At 45.8% G+C, this 26,251-nt stretch overlaps 1 protein-coding gene across 1 annotated transcript in view; it reads left to right on the top strand.

Moving 5' to 3' along the window:
• The window catches only part of LOC121557247 (vimentin A2), a 33,949-nt gene extending 21,505 nt beyond the window's left edge, over positions 1–12,444 (top strand). The window contains exons 6-9 of the mRNA XM_041871083.2: positions 283–503; positions 2,210–2,250; positions 2,379–2,464; positions 12,213–12,444. Coding sequence (XP_041727017.1) covers positions 283–503; positions 2,210–2,250; positions 2,379–2,464; positions 12,213–12,263 — 399 coding nt within the window. The 3' untranslated portion in view covers positions 12,264–12,444. The remainder of the gene's footprint in view (positions 1–282; positions 504–2,209; positions 2,251–2,378; positions 2,465–12,212) is intronic.
• Positions 12,445–26,251: the final 13,807 nt, after the last annotated feature.

Consider the following 26,251-nt stretch of genomic DNA (forward strand, 5'->3'; position numbering starts at 1 on the left):
CTCTCATCCTCCTCTCTCTCTCTCTACCCCCTCTCTCATCCTCCTCTCTCTTTCTCTTGCTCTATCCCCTCTCTCATCCTCCTCTCTCTTTCTCTCTCTACCCCCTCTCTCATCCTTCTCTCTCTCTCTCTCTCTCTCTCTCTCTCTCTCTCTACCCCCTCTCTCATCCTCCTCTCTCTCTCGCTCTCTTCCCCCTCTTTCCTCCCTCTCATCCCCCTTTCTCTCTTTCTCCCCTCCCCCCTCATTCTCTCTCTCTTTCTCTCTCCCCTCTACTCCTCCCAGAATGAGTCTATGGAGCGTCAGATGAGGGAGATCGAGGAGAACTTCAGTATTGAGTCGTCTGGTTACCAGGACAACATCAGTGGTCTGGAGGAGGACATCAGGAACATGAAGGATGAGATGGCCAGACACCTCAGAGAATACCAGGACCTCCTCAACGTCAAGATGGCCCTGGACATAGAGATAGCTACCTACAGGAAACTACTGGAGGGAGAGGAGAGCAGGTAAGATGTCCTGGACATAGAGATAGCTACCTACAGGAAACTACTGGGGGGAGGAGGAATAAAGCGAGAGGGAGAGAGGATGGAGAGGGAGGAGAGAGAGCAAGGGAGGAGGAGCGTGACAGTCAGGATGTTGATGATGGACATGTGTGTATATAGTGCATTCAGAAAAACTATTCAGACCCCTTTACTTTTTCCACATTTTGTTACGTTACAGCCTTATTATAACATTGATTAAATAAATAAAAATGATCATCAATCTACACACAATACCCCATAATGACAAAGCAAAAACTGGTTTTTAGAAATGTTTGTAAATGTATTACAATTTAAAAACAGAAATACCTTATTTACATAAGTATTCAGACCCTTAGCTATGAGACTCTAAATGGAGCTCAGGTGCATCCTGTTTCCATTGATCATCCTTGAGATGTTTCTACAACTTGATTGGAGACCACCTGTGGTAAATCCAATTGATTGGACATGATTTGGAAAGGCACACACCTGTCTATACAAGGTCCCACAGCTGACAGTGGATGTCAGAGCAAAAACCAAGCCATGAGGTCGAAGGAATTGTCCGTAGAGCTCAGAGACAGGATTGTGTCGAGGCACAGATCTGGGGAAGGGTACCAAAAAATTTCTGCAGCATTGAAGGTCCCCAAGAACACAGTGGCCTCCATCATTCTTAAATGGAAGAAGTTTGGAACCACCAAGACTATTCCCCGAGCTGGCCGCCCGGCCAAACTGAGCAATCGGGGGAGAAGGGCCTTGGTCAGGGAGGTGACCGAGAACCTGGTGGTCACTCTGACAGAGCTCCAGAGTTCCTCTGTGGAGATGGGAGAATGCCAAGCGTCACGTCTGGAGGAAACCTGGCACCATCTCTACGGTGAAGCATGCTGTGGGGGTGTTTTTCAGCGGCAGGGACTGGGAGACTAGTCAGGATCGAGGCAAAGATGAACGGAGCAAAGTACAGAGAAATCCTTGATGAAAACCTGCTCCAGAGCACTCAGGACCTCAGACTGGGGCGAAGGTTCACCTTCCAACAGGACAACAACCCTAAGTACACAGCCAAGACAACGCAGGAGTGGCATCGGGACAAGTCTCTGAATGTCCTTGAGTGGCCCTGCCAGAGCCCGGACTTGAACCCGATAAAACATCTCTGGACAGACCTCAAAATAGCTGTGCAGCAACGCTCCCCATCCAACCTGACAGAGCTTAAGAGGATCTGCAGAGAAGAATGGGAGAAACTCCCCAAATACAGGTGTGCCAAGCTTGTAGCGTCATACCCAAGAAAACTTGAGGCTGTAATCGCTGCCATAGGTGCTTCAACAAAGTACTGAGTAAAGGGTCTGAATACTTATGTAAATGTGATATTTCGGGGTAAAAAAAAAGAAGTTGCTAACATTTCTAAAAACCTGTTTTTGCTTTGTCATTATGGGGTATTGTGTGTAGATTGAGGGGAAAAAAAACAATTTCATCAATTTTAGAATAAGGCTGTAACGTAACAAAATGTGGATTAGTCAAGCGGTCTGAATACTTTCCGAATGCACTGTAGCTACCTAGGCTTACAGAAAACTGCTGGAGGGAGAGGAGAGCAGGTGATGGTGATGGTAATGATGATGATGATGATGATGAAGGATATTGTTCAGAGATGAGGAAACAGAGAATACTGATTGACTGAAAGGTTCCATGTTCTTCTGTCATTCCAGAATCACTCCACTGCCAAACTTCTCCTCCTTAAACCTGAGAGGTAGGTCCTGTTATGAAGATACTCGCTCACCAATGCATGATTTAGAAATCACTTCATAATATGCTGTATTAATAATCAATAATATGCTGTATAAAAACTCCTCTCTTCGTTGTCATCTGTCGCTATAGAAACCATGATGGATTCCAGACCCAAGGTTGAAACCACGACGTCCAAAAAGGTTCTGATCAAGACGATCGAGACCAGAGATGGACAGGTACGGTCGGCTTGTTGTTTACATAGAATATCAGATGCTGTTATCCCCAGTGACTCACAGCATACCTATACCTGTTATCCCCAGTGACTCACAGCATACCTATACCTGTTATCCCCAGTGACTCACAGCATACCTATACCTGTTATCCCCAGTGACTCACAGCATACCTATACCTGTTATCCCCAGTGACTCACAGCATACCTATACCTGTTATCCCCAGTGACTCACAGCATACCTATACCTGTTATCCCCAGTGACTCACAGCAAATCACCTATTTTCAAACTTTTTCGTACTGGTGCCCCGTGGCAATCGAAAACCACAACCCTGGCGTTGCTCTACCAACTGAGCCACGCATATTCCCTGTTCATTGGGTCTGTAACTCTGAGGTTCTAATGTACATTTTATTAACAGTTCAGACACACAGACCAGGGATGGACAATGGTAATCATAATCCATTAAAATGTTCTTGGAGTTTCTACCCTTGTAGGACGGGCCAAGATTAGGGTGACTAAATCAAAGAAGTAAAGTGGTCAAACATCATGAGAATAGCATGGTGTCCGCTAGACTGGAGGCTGTGAGAGATTTAAGGCTACCTGACGGGTATAACAATATACAGTGGTGAAAAAAAGTATTTAGTCAAATCAAATCAAATCAAATCAAATTTTATTGGTCACATGCGCCGAATACAACAGGTGCAGACATTACAGTGAAATGCTTACTTACAGCCCTTAACCAACAGTGCATTTATAAAATAAAAAAAAGTAAGAATAAAACAACAACAAAAAAAGTGTTGAGAAAAAAGAGCAGAAGTAAAAATAAAGTGACAGTAGGGAGGCTATATATACAGGGGGGTACCGTTGCAGAGTCAATGTGCGGGGGCACCGGCTAGTTGAGGTAGTTGAGGTAATATGTACATGTGGGTAGAGTTAAAGTGACTATGCATAAATACTTAACAGAGTAGCAGCAGCGTAAAAAGGATGGGGTGGGGGGGCAGTGCAAATAGTCCGGGTAGCCATGATTAGCTGTTCAGGAGTCTTATGGCTTGGGGGTAGAAGCTGTTGAGAAGTCTTTTAGACCTAGACTTGGCGCTCCGGTACCGCTTGCCGTGCGGTAGCAGAGAGAACAGTCTATGACTAGGGTGGCTGGAGTCTTTGACAATTTTGAGGGCCTTCATCTGACACCGCCTGGTATAGAGGTCCTGGATGGCAGGAAGCTTTGCCCCAGTGATGTACTGGGCCGTACACACTACCCTCTGTAGTGCCTTGCGGTCAGAGGCCAAGCAGTTGCCATACCAGGCGGTGCTGCAACCAGTCAGGATGCTCTCGATGGTGCAGCTGTAGAATTTTTTGAGGATCTGAGGATCCATGCCAAATCTTTTTAGTCTCCTGAGGGGGAATAGGCTTTGTCGTGCCCTCTTCACGACTGTCTTGGTGTGTTTGGACCATGATAGTTCGTTGGTGATGTGGACACCAAGGAACTTGAAGCTCTCAACCTGTTCCACTACAGCCCCGTCGATGAGAATGGGGGCGTGCTCAGTCCTCTTTTTTTTCCTGTAGTCCACAAGCTCGAGGGAGAGCTTTGTATGCGTCTCTGTGTGTGGAGTAAAGGTGGTCTAGAGTTTTTTTCCCTCTGGTTGCACATTTAACATGCTGGTAGAAATTAGGTAGAACGGATTTAAGTTTCCCTGCATTAAAGTCCCCGGCCACTAGGAGCGCTGCATCTGGATGAGCGTTTTCCTGTTGATTAATGGCCTTGTACAACTCATTCAGTGGCGCATACAAAGCTCTCCCTCGCCCTCCATTTGGCAAATCTGACCATAACTCTATCCTCCTGATTCCTGCTTATAAGCAAAAACTAAAGCAGGAAGCACCAGTGACTCGGTTAATAAAAAAGTGGTCAGATGACGCAGATGCTAAGCTACAGGACTGTTTTGCTAGCACAGACTGGAACATGTTCCGGGATTCTTCAGACAGCATTGAGGAGTACACCACATCAGTCACTGGCTTCATCAATAAGTGCATCGATGATGTCGTCCCCACAGTGACCGTACGTACATACCCCAACCAGAAGCCATGGATTACAGGAAACATCCGCACTGAGCTAAAGGGTAGAGCTGCCGCTTTCAGGAACGGGACTCTAACCCGGACGCTTATAAGAAATCCCGCTATGACCTCCGACGAACCATCAAACAGGCAAAGAGTCAATACAGGTCTAAGATTGAATCATACTACACTGGCTCTGACGCTCGTCGGATGTGGCAGGGCTTGAAAACTATTACAGACTACAAAGGGAAGCACAGCCGCGAGCTGCCCAGTGACACAAGCCTACCAGACGAACTAAACCACTTCTATGCTCGCTTCGAGGCAAGCAACACTGAAGCATGCATGAGAGCACCAGCTGTTCCGGATGACTATGTGATCACGCTCTCCGTAGCCGATGTGAGTAAGACTTTTAAGCAGGTCAACATTCACAAGGCCGCAGGGCCAGACGGATTACCAGGACGTGTACTCCGAGCATGTGCTGACCAACTGGCAAGGGTCTTCACTGACATTTTCAACATGTCCCTGACTGAGTCTGTAATACCAACATGTTTCAAGCAGACCACCATAGTCCCCGTGCCCAAGGACTCTAAGATAACCTGCCTAAATGACTACCGACCCGTAGCACTGACGTCTGTAGCCATGAAGTGCTTTGAAAGGCTGGTCATGGCTCACATCAACAGCATTATCCCAGAAACCCTAGACCCACTCCAATTTGCATACCGCCCCAACAGATCCACAGATGATGCACTCTCTATCGCACTCCACACTGCCCTTTCCCACCTGGACAAGAGGAACACCTACGTGAGAATGCTATTCATTGACTACAGCTCAGCATTCAACACCATAGTGCCCTCTAAGCTCATCACTAAGCTAAGGATCCTGGGACTAAACACCTCCCTCTGCAACTGGATCCTGGACTTCCTGACGGGCCGCCCCAGGTGGTAAGGGTAGGTAACAACACATCTGCCACACTGATCCTCAACACGGGGGCCCCTCAGGGGTGCGTGCTCAGTCCCCTCCTGTACTCTCTGTTCACCCATGACTGCATGGCCAGGCACCGACTCCAACACCATCATTAAGTTTGCCGACGACACAACAGTGGTAGGCCTGATCACCGACAACGATGAGACAGCCTATAGGGAGGAGGTCAGAGATCTGGCCGTGTGGTGCCAGGACAACAACCTCTCCCTCAACGTGACCAAGACAAAGGAGATGATTGTGGACTACAGGAAAAAAAAAGAGGACTGAGCACGCCCCCATTCTCATCGACGGGGCTGTAGTGGAACAGGTTGAGAGCTTCAAGTTCCTTGGTGTCCACATCACCAACGAACTATCATGGTCCAAACACACCAAGACAGTCATGAAGAGGGCACGACAAAGCCTATTCCCCCTCAGGAGACTAAAAGATTTGGCATGGGTCCTCAGATCCTCAAAAAATTCTACAGCTGCACCATCGAGAGCATCCTGACTGGTTGCATCACCGCCTGGTATGGCAACTGCTTGGCCTCCGACCGCAAGGCACTACAGAGGGTAGTGCGTACGGCCCAGTACATCACTGGGGCAAAGCTTCCTGCCATCCAGGACCTCTATACCAGGCGGTGTCAGAGGAAGGCCCTCAAAATTGTCAAAGACTCCAGCCACCCCAGTCATAGACTGTTCTCTCTCTGCTACCGCACGGCAAGCGGTACCGGAGTGCCAAGTCTAGGTCCAAAAGACTTCTCAACAGCTTCTACCCCCAAGCCATAAGACTCCTGAACAGCTAATCATGGCTACCCGGACTATTTGCACTGCCCCCCACCCCATCCTTTTTACGCTGCTGCTACTCTGTTAAGTATTTATGCATAGTCACTTTAACTCTACCCACATGTACATATTACCTCAACTACCTCAACTAGCCGGTGCCCCTGCACATTGACTCTGCAACGGTACCCCCCTGTATATATAGCCTCCCTACTGTCACTTTATTTTACTTCTGCTCTTTTTTTTCTCAACACTTTTTTTTGTTGTTGTTTTATTCTTACTTTTTTTGTTTAAAATAAATGCACTGTTGGTTAAGGGCTGTAAGTAAGCATTTCACTGTAATGTCTGCACCTGTTGTATTCGGCGCATGTGACCAATACAATTTGATTTGATTTGATTTATAACAAAGTATTGAGAAACTTTTGTTATTGACCAAATACTTATTTTCCACCATAATTTGCAAATAAATTCATTAAAAATCCTACAATGTGATTCTCTGGAAAAAAAATTCTAATTTTGTCTGTCATAGTTGACGTGTACCTATGATGAAAATTACAGGCCTCTCATCTTTTTAAGTGGGAGAACTTGCACAATTGGTGGCTGACTAAATACTTTTTTCCCCCACTGTAGAGGTAACACACATATAGATTTTGCGACATGACATGTAGTATTTTCATATTTTAGTACATGCTTTTCATATAAATTCCTGTCATTTTTCAAAGATTTATGCGAATAACAAGCGTATATCTGTGAAATGTCAACGGAGAAATGAGCGCACCGCAAGCTTTTTATTGGCACTCAGTCAACAGAACTCGGTGCTTGTTATCGGATGTATTTAGGTGTTGTTGTCTCTACCTTCTTGCCCTTTGTGCTGTTGTCTGTGGCCAATAATGTTTGTACCATGTTGTGTTGTCATGTGTTGCTGCCATGCTATGTAGTGTTGTGGTGTCTCTCTTTATGTAGTGTTGTGGTGTCTCTCTTTATGTAGTGTTGTGGTGTCTCTCTTTATGTAGTGTTGTGGTGTCTCTCTTTATGTAGTGTTGTGGTGTCTCTCTTTATGTAGTGTTGTGGCGTCTCTCTTTATGTAGTGTGGTGGTGTCTCTCTTTATGTAGTGTTGTGGTGTCTCTCTTTATGTAGTGTTGTGGTGTCTCTCTTTATGTAGTGTTGTGGTGTCTCTCTTTATGTAGTGTTTTGGTGTCTCTCTTTATGTAGTGTTGTGGTGTCTCTCTTTATGTAGTGTTGTGGTGTCTCTTTATGTAGTGTTGTGGTGTCTCTCTTTATGTAGTGTTGTGGTGTCTCTCTTTATGTAGTGTTGTGGTGTCTCTTTATGTAGTGTTGTGGTGTCTCTCTTTATGTAGTGTGGTGGTGTCTCTCTTTATGTAGTGTTGTGGTGTCTCTTTATGTAGTGTTGTGGTGTCTCTCTTTATGTAGGCTAGGCTGGGTTTCTGTACAGCACTTCGAGATATTAGCTGATGTAAGAAGGGCTATATAAAATAAAATTGATTGATTGATTGATGTAGTGTGGTGGTGTCTCTCTTTATGTAGTGTTGTGGTGTCTCTCTTTATGTAGTGTTGTGGTGTCTCTTTATGTAGTGTTGTGGTGTCTCTCTTTATGTAGTGTTGTGGTGTCTCTCTTTATGTAGTGTTGTGGTGTCTCTTTATGTAGTGTTGTGGTGTCTCTCTTTATGTAGTGTGGTGGTGTCTCTCTTTATGTAGTGTTGTGGTGTCTCTCTTTATGTAGTGTTGTGGTGTCTCTTTATGTAGTGTTGTGGTGTCTCTCTTTATGTAGTGTGGTGGTGTCTCTCTTTATGTAGTGTTGTGGTGTCTCTCTTTATGTAGTGTTGTGATGTCTCTCTTTATGTAGTGTTGTGGTGTCTCTCTTTATGTAGTGTTGTGGCGTCTCTCTTTATGTAGTGTTGTGGCATCTCTTTTATGTAGTGTGGTGGTGTCTCTCTTTATGTAGTGTTGTGGTGTCTCTCTTTATGTAGTGTTGTGGTGTCTCTCTTTATGTAGTGTTGTGGCATCTCTCTTTATGTAGTGTGGTGGTGTCTCTCTTTATGTAGTGTTGTGGTCTCTCTCTTTATGTAGTGTTGTGGCATCTCTCTTTATGTAGTGTTGTGGCATCTCTCTTTATGTAGTGTGGTGGTGTCTCTCTTTATGTAGTGTTGTGGTGTCTCTCTTTATGTAGTGTTGTGATGTCTCTCTTTATGTAGTGTTGTGGTGTCTCTCTTTATGTAGTGTTGTGGTCTCTCTATATGTAGTGTTGTGGCGTCTCTCTATATGTAGTGTTTTGGCGTCTCTCTTTATGTAGTGTTGTGGTGTCTCTTATGTAGTGTTGTGGCGTCTCTCTTTATGTAGTGTTGTGGTGTCTCTCTTTATGTAGTGTTGTGGTGTCTCTCTTTATGTAGTGTTGTGGTGTCTCTCTTTATGTAGTGTTGTGGTGTCTCTCTTTATGTAGTGTTGTGGTGTCTCTCTTTATGTAGTGTTGTGGCGTCTCTCTTTATGTAGTGTTGTGGTGTCTCTCTTTATGTAGTGTTGTGGTGTCTCTCTTTATGTAGTGTTGTGGTGTCTCTCTTTATGTAGTGTTGTGGCGTCTCTCTTTATGTAGTGTTGTGGTGTCTCTCTTTATGTAGTGTTGTGGCGTCTCTCTTTATGTAGTGTTGTGGTGTCTCTCTTTATGTAGTGTTGTGGCGTCTCTCTTTATGTAGTGTTGTGGCGTCTCTCTTTATGTAGTGTTGTGGTGTCTCTCTTTATGTAGTGTGGTGGTGTCTCTCTTTATGTAGTGTTGTGGTGTCTCTTTATGTAGCGTTGTGGTGTCTCTCTTTATGTAGCGTTGTGGCGTCTCTCTTTATGTAGTATTGTGGTGTCTCTCTTTATGTAGTGTTGTGGTGTCTCTCTTTATGTAGTGTTGTGGCGTCTCTCTTTATGTAGTGTTGTGGTGTCTCTCTTTATGTAGTGTTGTGGCGTCTCTCTTTATGTAGTGTTGTGGCGTCTCTCTTTATGTAGTGTTGTGGCGTCTCTCTTTATGTAGTGTTGTGGTGTCTCTCTTTATGTAGTGTTGTGGTGTCTCTCTTTATGTAGTGTTGTGGCGTCTCTCTTTATGTAGTGTTGTGGTGTCTCTCTTTATGTAGTGTTGTGGCGTCTCTCTTTATGTAGTGTTGTGGTGTCTCTCTTTATGTAGTGTTGTGGTGTCTCTCTTTATGTAGTGTTGTGGTGTCTCTCTTTATGTAGTGTTGTGGTGTCTCTTTATGTAGTGTTGTGGTGTCTCTCTTTATGTAGTGTTGTGGTGTCTCTCTTTATGTAGTGTTGTGGTGTCTCTTTATGTAGTGTTGTGGTGTCTCTCTTTATGTAGTGTGGTGGTGTCTCTCTTTATGTAGTGTTGTGGTGTCTCTCTTTATGTAGTGTTGTGGTGTCTCTTTATGTAGTGTTGTGGTGTCTCTCTTTATGTAGTGTGGTGGTGTCTCTCTTTATGTAGTGTTGTGGTGTCTCTCTTTATGTAGTGTTGTGGTGTCTCTTTATGTAGTGTTGTGGTGTCTCTCTTTATGTAGTGTTGTGGTGTCTCTCTTTATGTAGTGTTGTGGTGTCTCTTTATGTAGTGTTGTGGTGTCTCTCTTTATGTAGTGTGGTGGTGTCTCTCTTTATGTAGTGTTGTGGTGTCTCTCTTTATGTAGTGTTGTGGTGTCTCTTTATGTAGTGTTGTGGTGTCTCTCTTTATGTAGTGTGGTGGTGTCTCTCTTTATGTAGTGTTGTGGTGTCTCTCTTTATGTAGTGTTGTGATGTCTCTCTTTATGTAGTGTTGTGGTGTCTCTCTTTATGTAGTGTTGTGGCGTCTCTCTTTATGTAGTGTTGTGGCATCTCTCTTTATGTAGTGTGGTGGTGTCTCTCTTTATGTAGTGTTGTGGTGTCTCTCTTTATGTAGTGTTGTGGTGTCTCTCTTTATGTAGTGTTGTGGCATCTCTCTTTATGTAGTGTGGTGGTGTCTCTCTTTATGTAGTGTTGTGGTCTCTCTCTTTATGTAGTGTTGTGGCATCTCTCTTTATGTAGTGTTGTGGCATCTCTCTTTATGTAGTTTGGTGGTGTCTCTCTTTATGTAGTGTTGTGGTGTCTCTCTTTATGTAGTGTTGTGATGTCTCTCTTTATGTAGTGTTGTGGTGTCTCTCTTTATGTAGTGTTGTGGTCTCTCTATATGTAGTGTTGTGGCGTCTCTCTATATGTAGTGTTTTGGCGTCTCTCTTTATGTAGTGTTGTGGTGTCTCTCTTTATGTAGTGTTGTGGCGTCTCTCTTTATGTAGTGTTGTGGTGTCTCTCTTTATGTAGTGTTGTGGTGTCTCTCTTTATGTAGTGTTGTGGTGTCTCTCTTTATGTAGTGTTGTGGTGTCTCTCTTTATGTAGTGTTGTGGTGTCTCTCTTTATGTAGTGTTGTGGTGTCTCTCTTTATGTAGTGTTGTGGCGTCTCTCTTTATGTAGTGTTGTGGTGTCTCTCTTTATGTAGTGTTGTGGTGTCTCTCTTTATGTAGTGTTGTGGTGTCTCTCTTTATGTAGTGTTGTGGCGTCTCTCTTTATGTAGTGTTGTGGTGTCTCTCTTTATGTAGTGTTGTGGCGTCTCTCTTTATGTAGTGTTGTGGTGTCTCTCTTTATGTAGTGTTGTGGCGTCTCTCTTTATGTAGTGTTGTGGCGTCTCTCTTTATGTAGTGTTGTGGTGTCTCTCTTTATGTAGTGTGGTGGTGTCTCTCTTTATGTAGTGTTGTGGTGTCTCTTTATGTAGTGTTGTGGTGTCTCTCTTTATGTAGCGTTGTGGCGTCTCTCTTTATGTAGTATTGTGGTGTCTCTCTTTATGTAGTGTTGTGGTGTCTCTCTTTATGTAGTGTTGTGGCGTCTCTCTTTATGTAGTGTTGTGGTGTCTCTCTTTATGTAGTGTTGTGGCGTCTCTCTTTATGTAGTGTTGTGGTGTCTCTCTTTATGTAGTGTTGTGGCGTCTCTCTTTATGTAGTGTTGTGGTGTCTCTCTTTATGTAGTGTTGTGGTGTCTCTCTTTATGTAGTGTTGTGGCGTCTCTCTTTATGTAGTGTTGTGGTGTCTCTCTTTATGTAGTGTTGTGGCGTCTCTCTTTATGTAGTGTTGTGGTGTCTCTCTTTATGTAGTGTTGTGGTGTCTCTCTTTATGTAGTGTTGTGGTGTCTCTCTTTATGTAGTGTTGTGGTGTCTCTCTTTCTGTAGTGTTGTGGTGTCTCTCTTTATGTAGTGTTGTGGCGTCTCTCTTTATGTAGTGTTGTGGTGTCTCTCTTTATGTAGTGTTGTGGCGTCTCTCTTTATGTAGTGTTGTGGCGTCTCTCTTTATGTAGTGTTGTGGCGTCTCTCTTTATGTAGTGTTGTGGAGTCTCTCTTTATGTAGTGTTGTAGCGTCTCTCTTTATGTAGTGTTGTGGTGTCTCTTTATGTAGTGTTGTGGCGTCTCTCTTTATGTAGTGTTGTGGTGTCTCTTTATGTAGTGTTGTGGTGTCTCTCTTTATGTAGTGTTGTGGCATCTCTCTTGTCGTGATGTGTTTTGTCCTATATTTTTATATTAATCCCAGCCCCCGTCCCCGCAGGAGGCCTTTTGCCTTTTGGTAGGCCGTCATTGTAAATAAGAATTTGTTCTTAACTGACTTGTCTAGTTAAATAAAGGTTAAATAACAAATTAAATTAATTAAAAGGTAATGAAATCTGACTTTTTGGATTTAATCACCAAAGTGTGTTTCATGCACTCTGGGCAGAGTGGTTGGACACCCTTTAACAAACCTTTGTAGTCTAGCATATATGCCATTTAGCGGACGCTTTCATCCAAGCGACTAAGATGCATGCCTTTTTTGTATAGGCGGCCCCAGCAGGAATCGAACCCAAGACCCTTGGTGCCATGCTCTGACTGAGCAACACAGGGTCTAGTTATGACCAGGTGCTAACTACTGCCTCTCCATCCCTCCCCAACAGGTGGTCAATGAGTCCATGAACCATGATGACCCCATCGAGGTCTTCAACTAGAGACCAGCCAGCTACAACACTGAGAAAAATAGATGATATTTTTATCTAGATTCTATTTCTATAACCCGCAGCCATATACAGTATATCTGTATATTATATATCTGGATTCTGTTTCTGGACCATTCCCCCTGCAAACACAACCTGACAGGATCACCTACCCACAGCAAACACAACCTGACAGGATCACCTACCCACAGCAAACACAACCTGACAGGATCACCTACCCACAGCAAACACAACCTGACAGGATCACCTACCCACAGCAAACACCCAACCAAGCCTGCTTCAAGTGTCTTGTTACTGCTAGAATATTACACCTGTTGTGAGATGGACGGTTTGGGCTCAGATTGTTATTCTAGGACATGATTACACTACTTCTAGGTGGTGGACAGGGAAAGAAGAGAGGGGGGAGAGACGAGGGGGGAGAGACGGAGGGGGGAGAGACGAGGGGGGAGAGACGGAGGGGGGGAGAGACGGAGGGGGGAGAGACGAGGGGGGAGAGACGGAGGGGGGAGAGACGAGGGGGGAGAGACGAGGGGGAGAGACGGAGGGGGGAGAGACGGAGGGGATGAGACGGAGGGGAGAGAGACGGAGGGGGGAGAGACGAGGGGGGAGAGACGGAGGGGGGAGAGATGGAGGGGGGAGAGACGAGGGGGGAGAGACGGAGGGGGGAGAGACGAGGGGGGAGAGACGGAGGGGGGAGAGACGAGGGGGGAGAGACGAGGGGGAGAGACGGAGGGGGGAGAGACGAGGGGGAGAGACGGAGGGGGGAGAGACGGAGGGGAGAGAGACGGAGGGGGAGAGACGAGGGGGGAGAGACGGAGGGGGAGAGACGAGGGGGGAGAGACGAGGGGGAGAGACGAGGGGGGAGAGACGGAGGGGGGAGAGACGGAGGGGGAGAGAGACGGAGGGGGGAGAGACGGAGGGGAGAGAGACGGAGGGGGAGAGACGAGGGGGAGAGACGGAGGGGGGAGAGACGGAGGGGGGGGAGAGACGGAGGGGAGAGAGACGGAGGGGGAGAGACGGAGGGGGGAGAGTCAAAGATTAGACTCTAGACAGAAACATTTTGTTCGTCACAGCAATATTTTGTAAGCTCTAATAACCTGTCAATGTTACCAGATACAATATTATTATTATGTGTCTTTCCTTCACAGCCTGTTATGTATCTCTCAGTGTAGAGGAAGAGCAACACATTCAACACTGTCTTAATCTGAACACCAATAAAACTAGTAGAAAGGCATCCTCAGTCTCAGTGAAGTTATTTGCTGTACTAAATCCTCTTCATTCCCTTTGGGCCGTAAGGCCATATTTAGCAGTTCTCTGAAACGTACAGTAGCTCTACTGTTGAGCTGACCTACTTCATGCTGATTACTCCTAAACAACGTGTTCCCCCTAATGGGAATGGAAATACCAGAGTTCCTGATGAGAGAGTGGAGGGTATTAAAGCAGAAATATAACACTAACGTTGTTACTATTATTGGCCTCAAACTACTTAAGTGGTTCCTCTAAAATGTCTCTTCATATTTTAACATTGTGATTATAATAGAGGAACTAAAAGAGGAAATGGGGTTAAGAAGTGTGTCGTGAGAGAAACACATCAACAATGGGACAGTCAGCTCACCCTGCTGTCTCCATAGCAACACTGTTATCTGATGAGAGTTGCCATGGTATCTGGAGTGGTGTCCACCCCTACCATCCAATAGGTAGGAAACATTTCAGCTAGACATCTCTATTGGACTCTCCATTGGACTCTCTATTAGACTCTCTATTGGACTCTCCATTGGACTCTCTATTAGACTCTCTATTGGACTCTCTATTGGACTCTCTATTGGACTCTCTATTGGACTCTCTATTGGACTCTCTATTAGACTCTCTATTGGACTCTATTGGACTCTCTATTAGACTCTCTATTAGACTCTCTATTGGACTCTCTATTGGACTCTCTATTGGACTCTCCATTAGACTCTCTATTGGACTCTCTATTGGACTCTCTATTGGACTCTCTATTAGACTCTCTATTGGACTCTCTATTGGACTCTCTATTGGACTCTCCATTAGACTCTCTATTGGACTCTCTATTATACTCTCTATTGGACTCTCTATTGGACTCTCTATTGGACTCTCCATTAGACTCTCTATTGGACTCTCTATTAGACTCTCTATTGGACTCTTTATTGGACTCTATTGGACTCTCTATTGGACTCTCTATTGGACTCTCTATTGGACTCTCTATTGGACTCTCTATTAGACTCTCTATTAGACTCTCTATTGGACTCTCTATTGGACTCTCTATTGGACTCTCCATTAGACTCTCCATTAGACTCTCTATTGGACTCTCTATTGGACTCTCTATTGGACTCTCTATTGGACTCTTTATTGGACTCTCTATTGGACTCTCTATTGGACTCTCTATTGGACTCTCTATTGGACTCTCTATTAGACTCTCTATTGGACTCTCTATTGGACTCTCTATTGGACTCTCCATTAGACTCTCCATTAGACTCTCTATTGGACTCTTTATTGGACTCTCTATTGGACTCTCTATTAGACTCTCTATTGGACACTCTATTGGACTCTCTATTGGACTCTCTATTGGACTCTCTATTATACTCTCTATTGGACTCTCTATTGGACTCTCCATTAGACTCTCTATTGGACTCTCTATTGGACTCTCTATTGGACTCTCTATTGGACTCTATTGGACTCTCCATTGGACTCTCTATTAGACTCTCTATTAGACTCTCTATTATACTCTCTATTGGACTCTCTATTAGACTCTCTATTGGACTCTCTATTGGACTCTCTATTGGACTCTCTATTATACTCTCTATTGGACTCTCTATTAGACTCTCTATTGGACTCTCTATTGGACTCTCCATTGGACTCTCTATTAGACTCTCTATTAGACTCTCTATTGGACTCTCTATTAAACTCTCTATTGGACTCTCTATTAGACTCTCTATTGGACTCTCTATTGGACTCTCTATTGGACTCTCCATTGTACTTTCTCACAGGATCAGAATGGCATATGACCTCTCCTCTGGTCCAGAATCAGCCACTAGAGGTAATGAATGGCACCCTATTCCCTATATAGTGCACTACTTTAGACCAGAGAATGGCACCCTATTCCCTATATAGTGCACTGCTTTAGACCAGAGAATGGCACCCTATTCCCTATATAGTGCACTACTTTAGACCAGAGAATGGCACCCTATTCCCTATATAGTGCACTACTTTAGACCAGAGAATGGCACCCTATTCCCTATATAGTGCACTACTTTAGACCAGAGAATGGCACCCTATTCCCTATATAGTGCACTACTTTAGACCAGAGAATGGCACCCTAGTCCCTATATAGTGCACTACTTTAGACCAGAGAATGGCACCCTATTCCCTATATAGTGCACTACTTTAGACCAGAGAATGGCACACTATTCCCTATATAGTGCACTACTTTAGACCAGAGAATGGCACCCTATTCCCTATATAGTGCACTACTTTAGACCAGAGAATGGCACCCTATTCCCTATATAGTGCACTACTTTGGACCAGAGAATGGCACACTATTCCCTATATAGTGCACTACTTTAGACCAGAGAATGGCACCCTATTCCCTATATAGTGCACTACTTTAGACCAGAGAATGGCACCCTATTCCCTATATAGTGCACTACTTTAGACCAGAGAATGGCACCCTAGTCCCTATATAGTGCACTACTTTAGACCAGAGAATGGCACCCTATTCCCTATATAGTGCACTACTTTAGACCAGGGCCCATACACTTAGAGAAAAGGGTTCCAGAAGGGTTCTTCGGCTGTCTCCATAGGAGAACCTTTTTGGTTCCAGGTAGAACCCTTTTGGGTTCCATGTAGAATCCTCTGTAGAAAGGTTTCTACATGGAACCCAAAAGGGTTCTACCTGCTACCCGAAAGGGTTCTCCTATGGAGACAGCCGAAGAACCCTTAAGGTTCTAGACAGCACCTTTTCTCTAATAGTGTAGTGTGCACTGCCATTTGGGACACAGCCATAGAGTTAAACTGGTCCTGGGTCAGTGATGAAGGGTAGGCCTACTATTTTACCTCGTTACTCCTTACTGCCATGGGAGGTGGACACAACCACATGTTGAACACAGCTCCCAGGTCTCCTCTCACCAGCCAACATCACAGCTCCCAGGTCTCCTCTCACCAGCCAACATCACAGCTCCCAGGTCTCCTCTCACCAGCCAACATCACAGCTCCCAGGTCTCCTCTCACCAGCCAACATCACAGCTCCCAGGTCTCCTCTCACCAGCCAACATCACAGCTCCCAGGTCTCCTCTCACCAGCCAACATCACAGCTCCCAGGTCTCCTCTCACCAGCCAACATCACAGCTCCCAGGTCTCCTCTCACCAGCCAACATCACAGCTCCCAGGTCTCCTCTCACCAGCCAACATCACAGCTCCCAGGTCTCCTCTCACCAGCCAACATCACAGCTCCCAGGTCTCCTCTCACCCAGTGTTCTCCAGCCAACATCACAGCTGCAGAAACCCTCCAAGAAGAATGACTATAAGCTTATCCCCTTTAAACCAGACAGAATAATCCCCAGTAGAGCTATGCTCTATTTATTATTGCCAACAGTAGTGACTGTCTGCCTGAAAGCCGACTGTAGCTAACTACTGCCACCAGGTGGTGGTGCTGTGAACTACACTCTTGGTCAGGGAGAAATCCAAAACCAATCTACGAATTGGAATGAAGGGCAGGAGAGGCAGAGGTGAAGCATTTCCTGCTTTTACTGATGCAGGAAAATAAGAGTAAGGTTTGTGATGTCAGAAATGTTTTAATAGAATTATAGTCAACCTAAAATATTGTCATATAAATATAAATACAGTTTATACAGGTTTTATACCAATTGTCTGTATAAATAGCCCCTAAAATGTATGTAAACAGAGCATAAATGTCTCAGATTTAGTTTTCTTAGAAAGCTGTCAGTGCTATTATATGATACAATATCAGCACTTCCCATTGGGCAAAACCTGGTTGAAAAGACTTCAGTACGACATATTTTTATGGTCTTCTTCTGGTCACAAACTGGTTGAAAAAGAACATTTTGACGTACTTTCTGTGACCAGAATATTACGTATTTTGCTGACCACCATCTGACCAGCTGGTCATAATTGTGACCATTATATTATGTAGCCTACTGGTCATAGTTAAGACCTCATCATAACATGGTAATAACCACCTGACTACAGCTTATTACCTAATGTAAAAAGGATTGCAGAGGATAAAGTTGGAGATTGAAAACATTGTTCATTACATTTGTTTCCATTCTCACCAATTAAAGTTTAAATCTGCAACATATTCTTACATGTAAAATAGATCAAGCAATTGCTAAAACAAATCTACATCTACATTTTTTGTACATCTGCATACAGTAATTGTCTCATAATTCACCCCCAGACATTCCATGGATAGAAAGACTGGGAAAGAGATTATATAAAGTCAGATTGTTTTATCGTATTAATGATCAATAAGAGTGGTGTGATGAGGCAGATCTGCATTGAGGAGAATCCGCGCATTACAACTTTATCAATTTTAGATTTAAAAAGAAAACTAGAAAAGGACAGTCCTGAAGACACTTTGTGGACTCAGCTGGCTAAAAGTATTTCCATGTTACTAGTTGAAGAAGTTTGTGGTAGTTATAGATGTCTTCAAACAAGAGCAACTTGCTCATATACTGTACATCATTTGGGTCCTTCACCACGGCGGGCATCTTTTAGGACCCTTAGTGTTTTCATGACACTTAGTGTGTGAGCATAAAAAGAGAAGTAAATTAATTAACGATTGGCATAATGTGGGCTTGCAGGACAGGAACTCACAGTGAAATATCTTTAACAGTCAGAATCTACTAAAAATGTCTCAACTGCCCCATTTACTTACCAGCTACAATGGAGACGAGTGGTAGCAAAGGTATGCTTGCTCCTCTGTCAAATCAAGTTATATCTACGGTAGCTTTGATTAGACTGATCATGTCAGCATCATACTTTCAAAATCTTAGCTAGCAGTCATCATGAATCAAGTCGACAATCTACTGGCAAATCCTTTTTAATCCTTGTCATATGAAGAGAAATAATGAAGAGAAATTATAGATAAAACGTATTGGTGCTCATCAGCCATTGGACATAAACATTACACAACAAGTCGGAAATTGCAAATTCAACAATGAGTGGTTTGGAAGGAATATGTGGCTAACTGCAAGCGGCGCAAAGCAATCACTATTTTGCTTCCCCTGCCTGCTATTCAGTGGAGAGGGTGTGTGGTCCAAGTCTGGGTTTAAAGATGTAAAACATCTGTCTGAAAAAGTATATTTTTCAAGCTTAAAAGGATAAACATTGACACACAACACCATGGGCCAGAAAAGGTTGAATACATTTGCCATGCTGTCAATCCAGCACAACTTCATCCAGAGCATAACAGACTTTAATAATAATAATAATAATAATAATATGCCATTTAGCAGACACTCTTATCCAAAGCGACTTACAGTCATGTGCGCAGACATTTTTACGTATGGGTGGTCCCGGGGATCGAACCCACTACCCTGGCGTTACAAGTGCCGTGCTCTACCAGCTGAGCTACAGAGGACCACTTTGATGACCAAGTTTGATGACAAAGTTTGCATAAATGATGTAATATGCCAGGGAGATATGTATACTGTAGCTTAGAAAGTAATACTAAGTGTATGTTGTGTAGTAAGCTGTTAGTAGCCCATGTGCCTCACCCTAATCATTTGGTCCCTTCCCCCCTGTCAAGTTGCGTCAATTCAAATCTGGTATAGGAACAAAAAGAGGTCAATACACGTCTTCTAAATAGACTAGTATTTTAATTAATGCAAACACTTCAATGGTAAATATGATGTTCGTATATACGGGCCCACTGAAAAACCACGCAGGGCAGTCAGAGAACTGAGCTTTTGTTATAAGTTCTTCTTTAAATACTCTGACAGAGATAGTTCCCGCTCCCTGCTGGGCCTGTCAGAGTAGAGGCTGGGTGTGGTTTAAACTTACCCAACCTATCGATGGCGCTCAGGCTGGTCCCAGACCCTTGGCGCTTCACTGTTGCCGGGCATTAGTTGTTATCTTTACAACTTGTCTCGAGTCAGCAACCTAAGACATAGTTTGTTCTTCTTTGTAGCAGAACACATGTCCTTGAGCGGTTTAACAAAGAGGCAGTGTGTGTGTGTGTGTGTGTGAGTCACAAGCCTATCTCAGCCTACCCCCTAACGGTTCCTCACATTAATCACAGCTTGTTATGTTAAACAATCTATATCAGTACAGCACAAACCTATTATGTTTAATAATTAATGTATTCTTTCTAAGCTAGGCATCACATCTAGTTATAAGAAAATAGTTCCCCACACCCCTCAGAACTTAGCTTACTGTTCTGACTTGGTGGTGTGTCAAGGGGTGCTGAAGGTGGGTGTGGTGCATGAATCAAGCGCAGGACGCAGAAGCTCAGTCCAAAAGACTTTAGTGCAATATTCACGTAGAAAATAAGCACAATAAGCCCGAAGGCGAAATAACGGCGCACACAGGCGTCAAACAAACGGCGCACTAACATGTGCGAAAACCCTCTCCAAAACACTGGAGGGAAGTACGTAGCTCCAACACGAAAACAGAAGAGCAATCACACACAAAGACAAACACACACAACGAGAACTAAATAGGACACTAACGAGGACTAACGAGACACAGGTGTACAACATCAAGACAAAACCAAACGAACATGAAACATAGATCGGTGGCAGCTAGTACTCCGGGGACGACGACCGCCGAAGCCTGCCCGAACAAGGAGGAGGAGCAGCCTCGGCCGAAACCGTGACATGGTGCACATGTAGCCTATAGCCTGTTTTAGAGAAATATAATAATCTAATATTGAAGATATTTCATTGTCTGCTTATATGCCCCCTTTATTTATCCTACGGTCCTGACTTGGTGTACAGGGAGAACACTGTAAGAACGGCCCATGTTCTGAATTCTGTCACTGTACATTTCAAAAGTGCTGAACAAATATTTATATCGACTACTCGCTCATTAATGTCTTAATCAAAATTACGGCTTACCTCTTATCCGCTCATCGTTCCCTTATGTCATAGTTTGTACATTTTACATTTACATTTTAGTCATTTAGCAGACGCTCTTATCCAGAGCGACTTACAGGAGCAATTAGGGTTAAGTGCCTTGCTCAAGGGCACATTAACGTCATTTAGCAGACGCTCTTAGCCAGAGCGACTCACAAATTGGTGCGTTCACCCTATAGCCAGTGGGATAACCACTTTACAATTTGGGGGGGGGTTAGAAGGAACACTTTATCCTATCCCAGGTATTCCTTAAAGAGGTGGGGTTTCAAATGTCTCCGGAAGGTGGTGAGTGACTCCGCTGTCCTGGCGTCGTGAGGGAGCTTGTTCCACCATTGGGGTGCCAGAGCAGCGAACAGTTTTGACTGGGCTGAGCGGGAGCTATGCTTCCGCAGAGGAAGGGAGCCAGCAGGCCAGAGGTGGATGAACGCAATGCCCTCGTTTGGGTGTAGGGACTGATCAGAGCCTGAAGGTACAGAGGTGCCGTTCCCCTCACTGCTCCATAGGCAAGCACCATGGTCTTGTAGCGGATGCGAGCTTCAACTGGAAGCCAGTGGAGTGTGCGGAGGAGGGGGGTGACGTGAGAGAACTTGGGAAGGTTGAACACCAGACGGGCTGCGGCATTCTGGATGAGTTGTAGGGGTTTAATGGCACAGGCAGGGAGGCCAGCCAACAGCGAGTTGCAGTAGTCCAGACGGGAGATGACAAGTGCCTGGATTAGGACCTGTGCCGCTTCCTGTGTAAGGCAGGGTCGTACTCTCCGAATGTTGTAGAGCATGAACCTGCAGGAGCGGGTCACCGCCTTGATGTTGGCGGAGAACGACAGGGTGTTGTCCAGGGTCACGCCTAGGCTCTTCGCACTCTGGGAGGAGGACACAGCGGAGTTGTCAACCGTGATGGCGAGATCATGGAACGGGCAGTCCTTCCCCGGGAGGAAGAGCAGCTCCGTCTTGCCAGGGTTCAGCTTGAGGTGGTGATCCGTCATCCATACTGATATGTCTGCCAGACATGCAGAGATGCGATTCGCCACCTGGTTATCAGAAGGGGGAAAGGAGAAGATTAGTTGTGTATCGTCAGCGTAGCAATGATAGGAAAGGCCATGTGAGGATATGACAGAGCCAAGTGACTTGGTGTACATCTCAATTGTTATATTGCTTATATAGGTCCAGCAAAACAATGATGTATCCAAGATGGCCTAGTAGTGGGGTCGTGTATTGTGTTGTGTCCTCATTTAAATAGCCAGTTTATTTTTTTATTTTTTTATTTTATTCGTATATTTTTTCTATCTCACTTTCCATCCTTTAACTAAAAATACTTTCCTGCAACCCGCCTCACCCAATGTGGAACGGATTCTATTATTTCTTCATACCTTTTATCAAGAACCCACGGCTGAAACCAGCCAGCTAGCCAGCTAACTAGCTACTTACTATTAGCCACCGTTAGCGGTCTTCACCATTGTCCGTGGCCTGCACTACCTAACAGCCAGCTCTAGCCTGGACAATTATCAGCCAGTCTGCACAGCGTGCTATCGACCCAGAGCATATCGGATTTTCTGCCGAAATCACTGAATCACAAGACCTTAACACCGGACCATCGCAACTAGCTAGCTGCAACCGAATGGCTGTTGTTGGCTAATCACCACTTCCCGACGTACCAGTTAGCCTTGAGCCAGCCTCGAGCCAGGCCCATCTCCCGGCAATCTACCTCTCTGTCAACCGGACAGGACCTCCTAGTGTCGACACAGAGCCCCGCCGATCCATCACGACTGGTCTGCCGACGTAATGGTCTGATGTGGTTTCAACAGGCTTCCCATTGCGACGACCACGAAGATCCATCTGCTAGCCCCGGCCCGCTAGCACGCGCAATCAACAGCCGTACCTCCTGCTCGCCTGTGCTTTAGCAGCCTACGAACTGCTCCCGGACTTACTCAGTGCTGTTCACTGGACCTTATGATCACTCAGCTACACAGCTAATGCCTGCTGGACTGTTCCTTTACACGGTATCCCATCCTGTTAATTTGTTTAGCCTCAGCTCCAACTTTCGTCACCATTACCAGTTGTTGTCTTAGCCCTCTCAAATAACACCTGTGATTGCAGTATGCCTCTCTCCCATGTCAATATGCCTAGCCTATTGCTGTTTGGGTTAGTTCTTATTATACAATTTCACTGTAGAGCCCCAAGTTCAGCTCAACCAGCCTCAGAGAGCTTCTTTGTCCCACCCCCCATACACGCGGAGACCAGCTCAATCGGTACCTCCAGTGATGCTATCTCTTTCATTGTTACCCAATGCTTAGGTGTACCTCCACTGTACTCATATCCTTCCATATCCATGTCTGTACATAATGCCCTGAATCTATTCTACAACGCCCGGAAATCTGCCCCCTTTATTCTCTGTACCCAACGCACTAGAAGACCAGTTCTTAAAGCCTTTAGCCGTATCCTTATTCTAGTCCTCCTCTGTTCCTCTGGTGATGTAGAGGTTAACCCAGGCCCTGTAGCCTCCAGTATCACTCCTACTCCCCAGGCGCTACCATTTGTTGACTTCTTTCACCGTAAAAGCCTTGGTTTCTTGCATGTTAACATCAGAAGTCTCCTCCCCAAGTTTGAGTTATTCACTGCGTTAGCACACTCTGCCAACCCTGATGTTCTAGCAGTGTCTGAATCTTGGCTTAGGAAGGCCACCAAAAATAGAAATCCAAACATAACGATGGTCATTATGGCCAAACAGTTCTATTTTTGTTTCATCAGACCAGAGGACATTTCTCCAAAAAGTACGATCTTTGTCCCCATGTGCAGTTGCAAACTGTAGTCTGGCTTTTTTATGGGGGTTTTGGAGCAGTGGCTTCTTCCTTGCTGAGAGGCCATTCAGGTTATGTCGATATAGGACTCGTTTTACTGTGGATATAGATAGTTTTGTACCTGTTTCCTCCAGCATCTTCACAAGGTCCTTTGCTGTTGTTCTGGGATTGATTTGCACTTTTCGCACCAAAGTACGTTCATCTCTAGGAGACAGAACACGTCTCCTTCCTGAGCGGTATGACGGCTGCGTGGTCCCATGGTGTTTCTACCTGCGTACTATTGTTTGTACAGATGAACGTGGTACCTTCAGGCGTTTGGAAATTGCTCCCAAGGATGAACCAGACTTGTGGAGGTCTACAACTTTTTTTCTGAGGTCTTGGCTGATTTATTTTGATTTTCCCATGATGTCAAGCAAAGAGGCACTGAGTTTGAAGGTAGGCATTGAAATACATCCACAGGTACACCTCCAATTGACTCAAATTATGTCAATTAGCCTATCAGAAGCTTCTAAAGCCATGACATCATTTTCTGTAATTTTCCAAGCTGTTTAAAGGCACAGTCAATTTAGTGTATGTAAACTTCTGACCCACTGGAATTGTGATACAGTGAGTTATTGTCACGGTTTCGGCCGAGGCTGCCTCTCTTCCTTGTTCGGGCAGGCTTCGGCGTTCGTTGTCTCCGGAATACTAGCTGCCACCGTTGCATGTTTCTATGTTGGTTTGCTTTTGTCTGTTTGTTGTGACACCTGTTCTCGTTTAGTGTAATTAGTGTCCTATAAGTTTCTCGTTGTGTTTGTCTAGTGTTGTGTGTGATTGATTTATTTCTGTCGTGTGTTGTGCTTGTACATTTACTTATTCGCTCGGTTGAGCTTTACTCCACTGTGTTGGAGCGTTTTACGTACATGTTTAGTGCGCCTTTTGTTTTGTCGCCTTCGTGCGTAGTTTCGCCTTCGGGCAAGTTTGTTCGATTTTTCCTTGTTGGAAATTGCACTAAAGTCTTTTGGACTATACTTCGGTGTCCTGCGCTTGATTCCACCACTACACCCACCTACAGCATTCCTGACAGAATCACACACCATCAAGAATGGAATCAGCAGGAGCCGCAGCAGCCCAGGCGACGCTGGAGGACAAGGTCCGTGAACAGAGTGACCAGATCCTGCAGATGGGGTCCGCACTGCAGGAGGTGATCACCACCATCCGAGGCTGGGGGACTCCTCCACCGCCATCCTCTCTGCCAGCACCATCGGCAAGTCAGCCCATTCCCGCTCCGGAACCCAGAGGAGTTCGACTCTCGCTCCCGAGGGCCTACGATGGGACCGCGGCCGGGTGTCAGGGATTCCTTCTCCAGGTGGAGCTGTACCTGGCCACCGTGCACCCGGCGCCCTCGGGACATGAGAGCGTGTCCGCCCTGATCTCCTGCCTTTCCGGGAAGGCGTTGGAATGGGCCAACGCAGAGTGGAGGAGGATCGACGCGGACACCATCACCTACGACGAGTTCTCCCGCCGCTTCAGGGCGGTGTTTGACCATCCCCCGGAGGGGAAAGCGGCGGGGGAGTGTCTGGTCTTCCTCCGGCAGGGGAAGAGGAGTGCCCAGGAGTTCGCCCTAGAATTCCGTACTCTAGCGGCGGATGCAGGGTGGAATGAGCGGGCTCTCATCGATCACTACAGATGTAGTCTACGCGAGGACGTCCGTCGGGAGCTGGCCTGTAGGGACACCAGCCTCTCGTTCGACCAGTTGGTCGACATGTCCATCAGGCTGGATAACCTGCTAGCTACCCGCGGACGTTCCGAGGGGGGTCCGTCCATTTCACCCTCCAGCGCCTCCGAGCCGTGCCCCATGGAGCTCGGGGGCGCTGGCGCTAGAGAGAGGAGGGGTCGGCTTACGAGGGGGTCCATCTCCTGCACCAACTGTGGTCGGGGAGGACACACCGCGGCTAGGTGCTGAATATGGCCTCCTAGGGGAGAGGACGACAGGTCCCGCACTGGGGAGTCCTTCCAGGTGAGTAGGCGCCCCACTCACCCAGAGCTCTCTGTTGCACATTTCTGTATACCTGTGCGTTTTCCACAGGTAGCACCTCATTCCCAGCATAAGGCGCTGGTAGATTCAGGCGCGGCTGGGAATTTTGTTGATAAGAAGTTTTGTTTAGCCTTAGGGATTCCCCTTTTCCCTGTTGATGTCCCTTTCCCCATTCATGCCCTAGATAGCCGTCCGTTGGGTGCGGGCTTGATCAGGGAGGTCACTGCGCCACTTAGGATGTGTGCGCAGGGGGGTCATCAGGAGATGATTCAGCTATTTCTGATCGACTCGCCTGCGTATCCGGTGGTGCTGGGCATGCCCTGGTTGAGTACCCATAACCCATCTATTTCGTGGCAGGAGAGGGCTCTGATGGAGTGGTCTGCCCAGTGTGTGGGTCGATGTTTGGGCGTTTCCGTAGGGGCTACCTCGGTGGAGAGTCCAAACCAGGTGCCCGCATTGCACGTTCCCCCTGAGTATGGGGATTTGGCTATTGCGTTTAGTAAGTCGAGGGCGACGCAGTTGCCGCCCCCATAGGCAGGGGAGATTGTGCGATAGACCTCCAGGCAGGAGCTGCGCTCCCACGGAGCCATGTGTATCCTCTGTCTCAGGAGGAGAAGAAAGCTATGGAGACTTACATAGACGAATCTCTGAGACAAGGATACATACGGCCTTCCACTTCCCCTGCGTCCTCGAGTTTCTTTTTTGTGAAGAAAAAGGATGGTGGTTTACGCCCGTGCATCGATTACCGTGGTCTCAATCAGATCACGGTGAAGTACAGTTATCCACTCCCGCTGATTGCGACCATGACTGAGTCATTGCATGGGGCGCGTTTCTTCACTAAATTAGATCTCAGGAGCGCGTACAACTTGGTGCGCATCAGGGAGGGCGATGAATGGAAGACAGCCTTTAGTACCACCTCGGGCCATTACGAGTATCTTGTCATGCCATACGGGTTGATGAACGCTCCGTCAGTTTTCCAATCATTCGTGGATGAGATCTTCAGGGACATGCAGGGGCAGGGGGTGGTTGTGTACATAGATGACATTCTCGTGTACTC

The sequence above is a fragment of the Coregonus clupeaformis genome, chromosome 14 (assembly GCF_020615455.1).
Source record: "Coregonus clupeaformis isolate EN_2021a chromosome 14, ASM2061545v1, whole genome shotgun sequence".
Taxonomy (NCBI): Eukaryota; Metazoa; Chordata; class Actinopteri; order Salmoniformes; family Salmonidae; genus Coregonus; species Coregonus clupeaformis.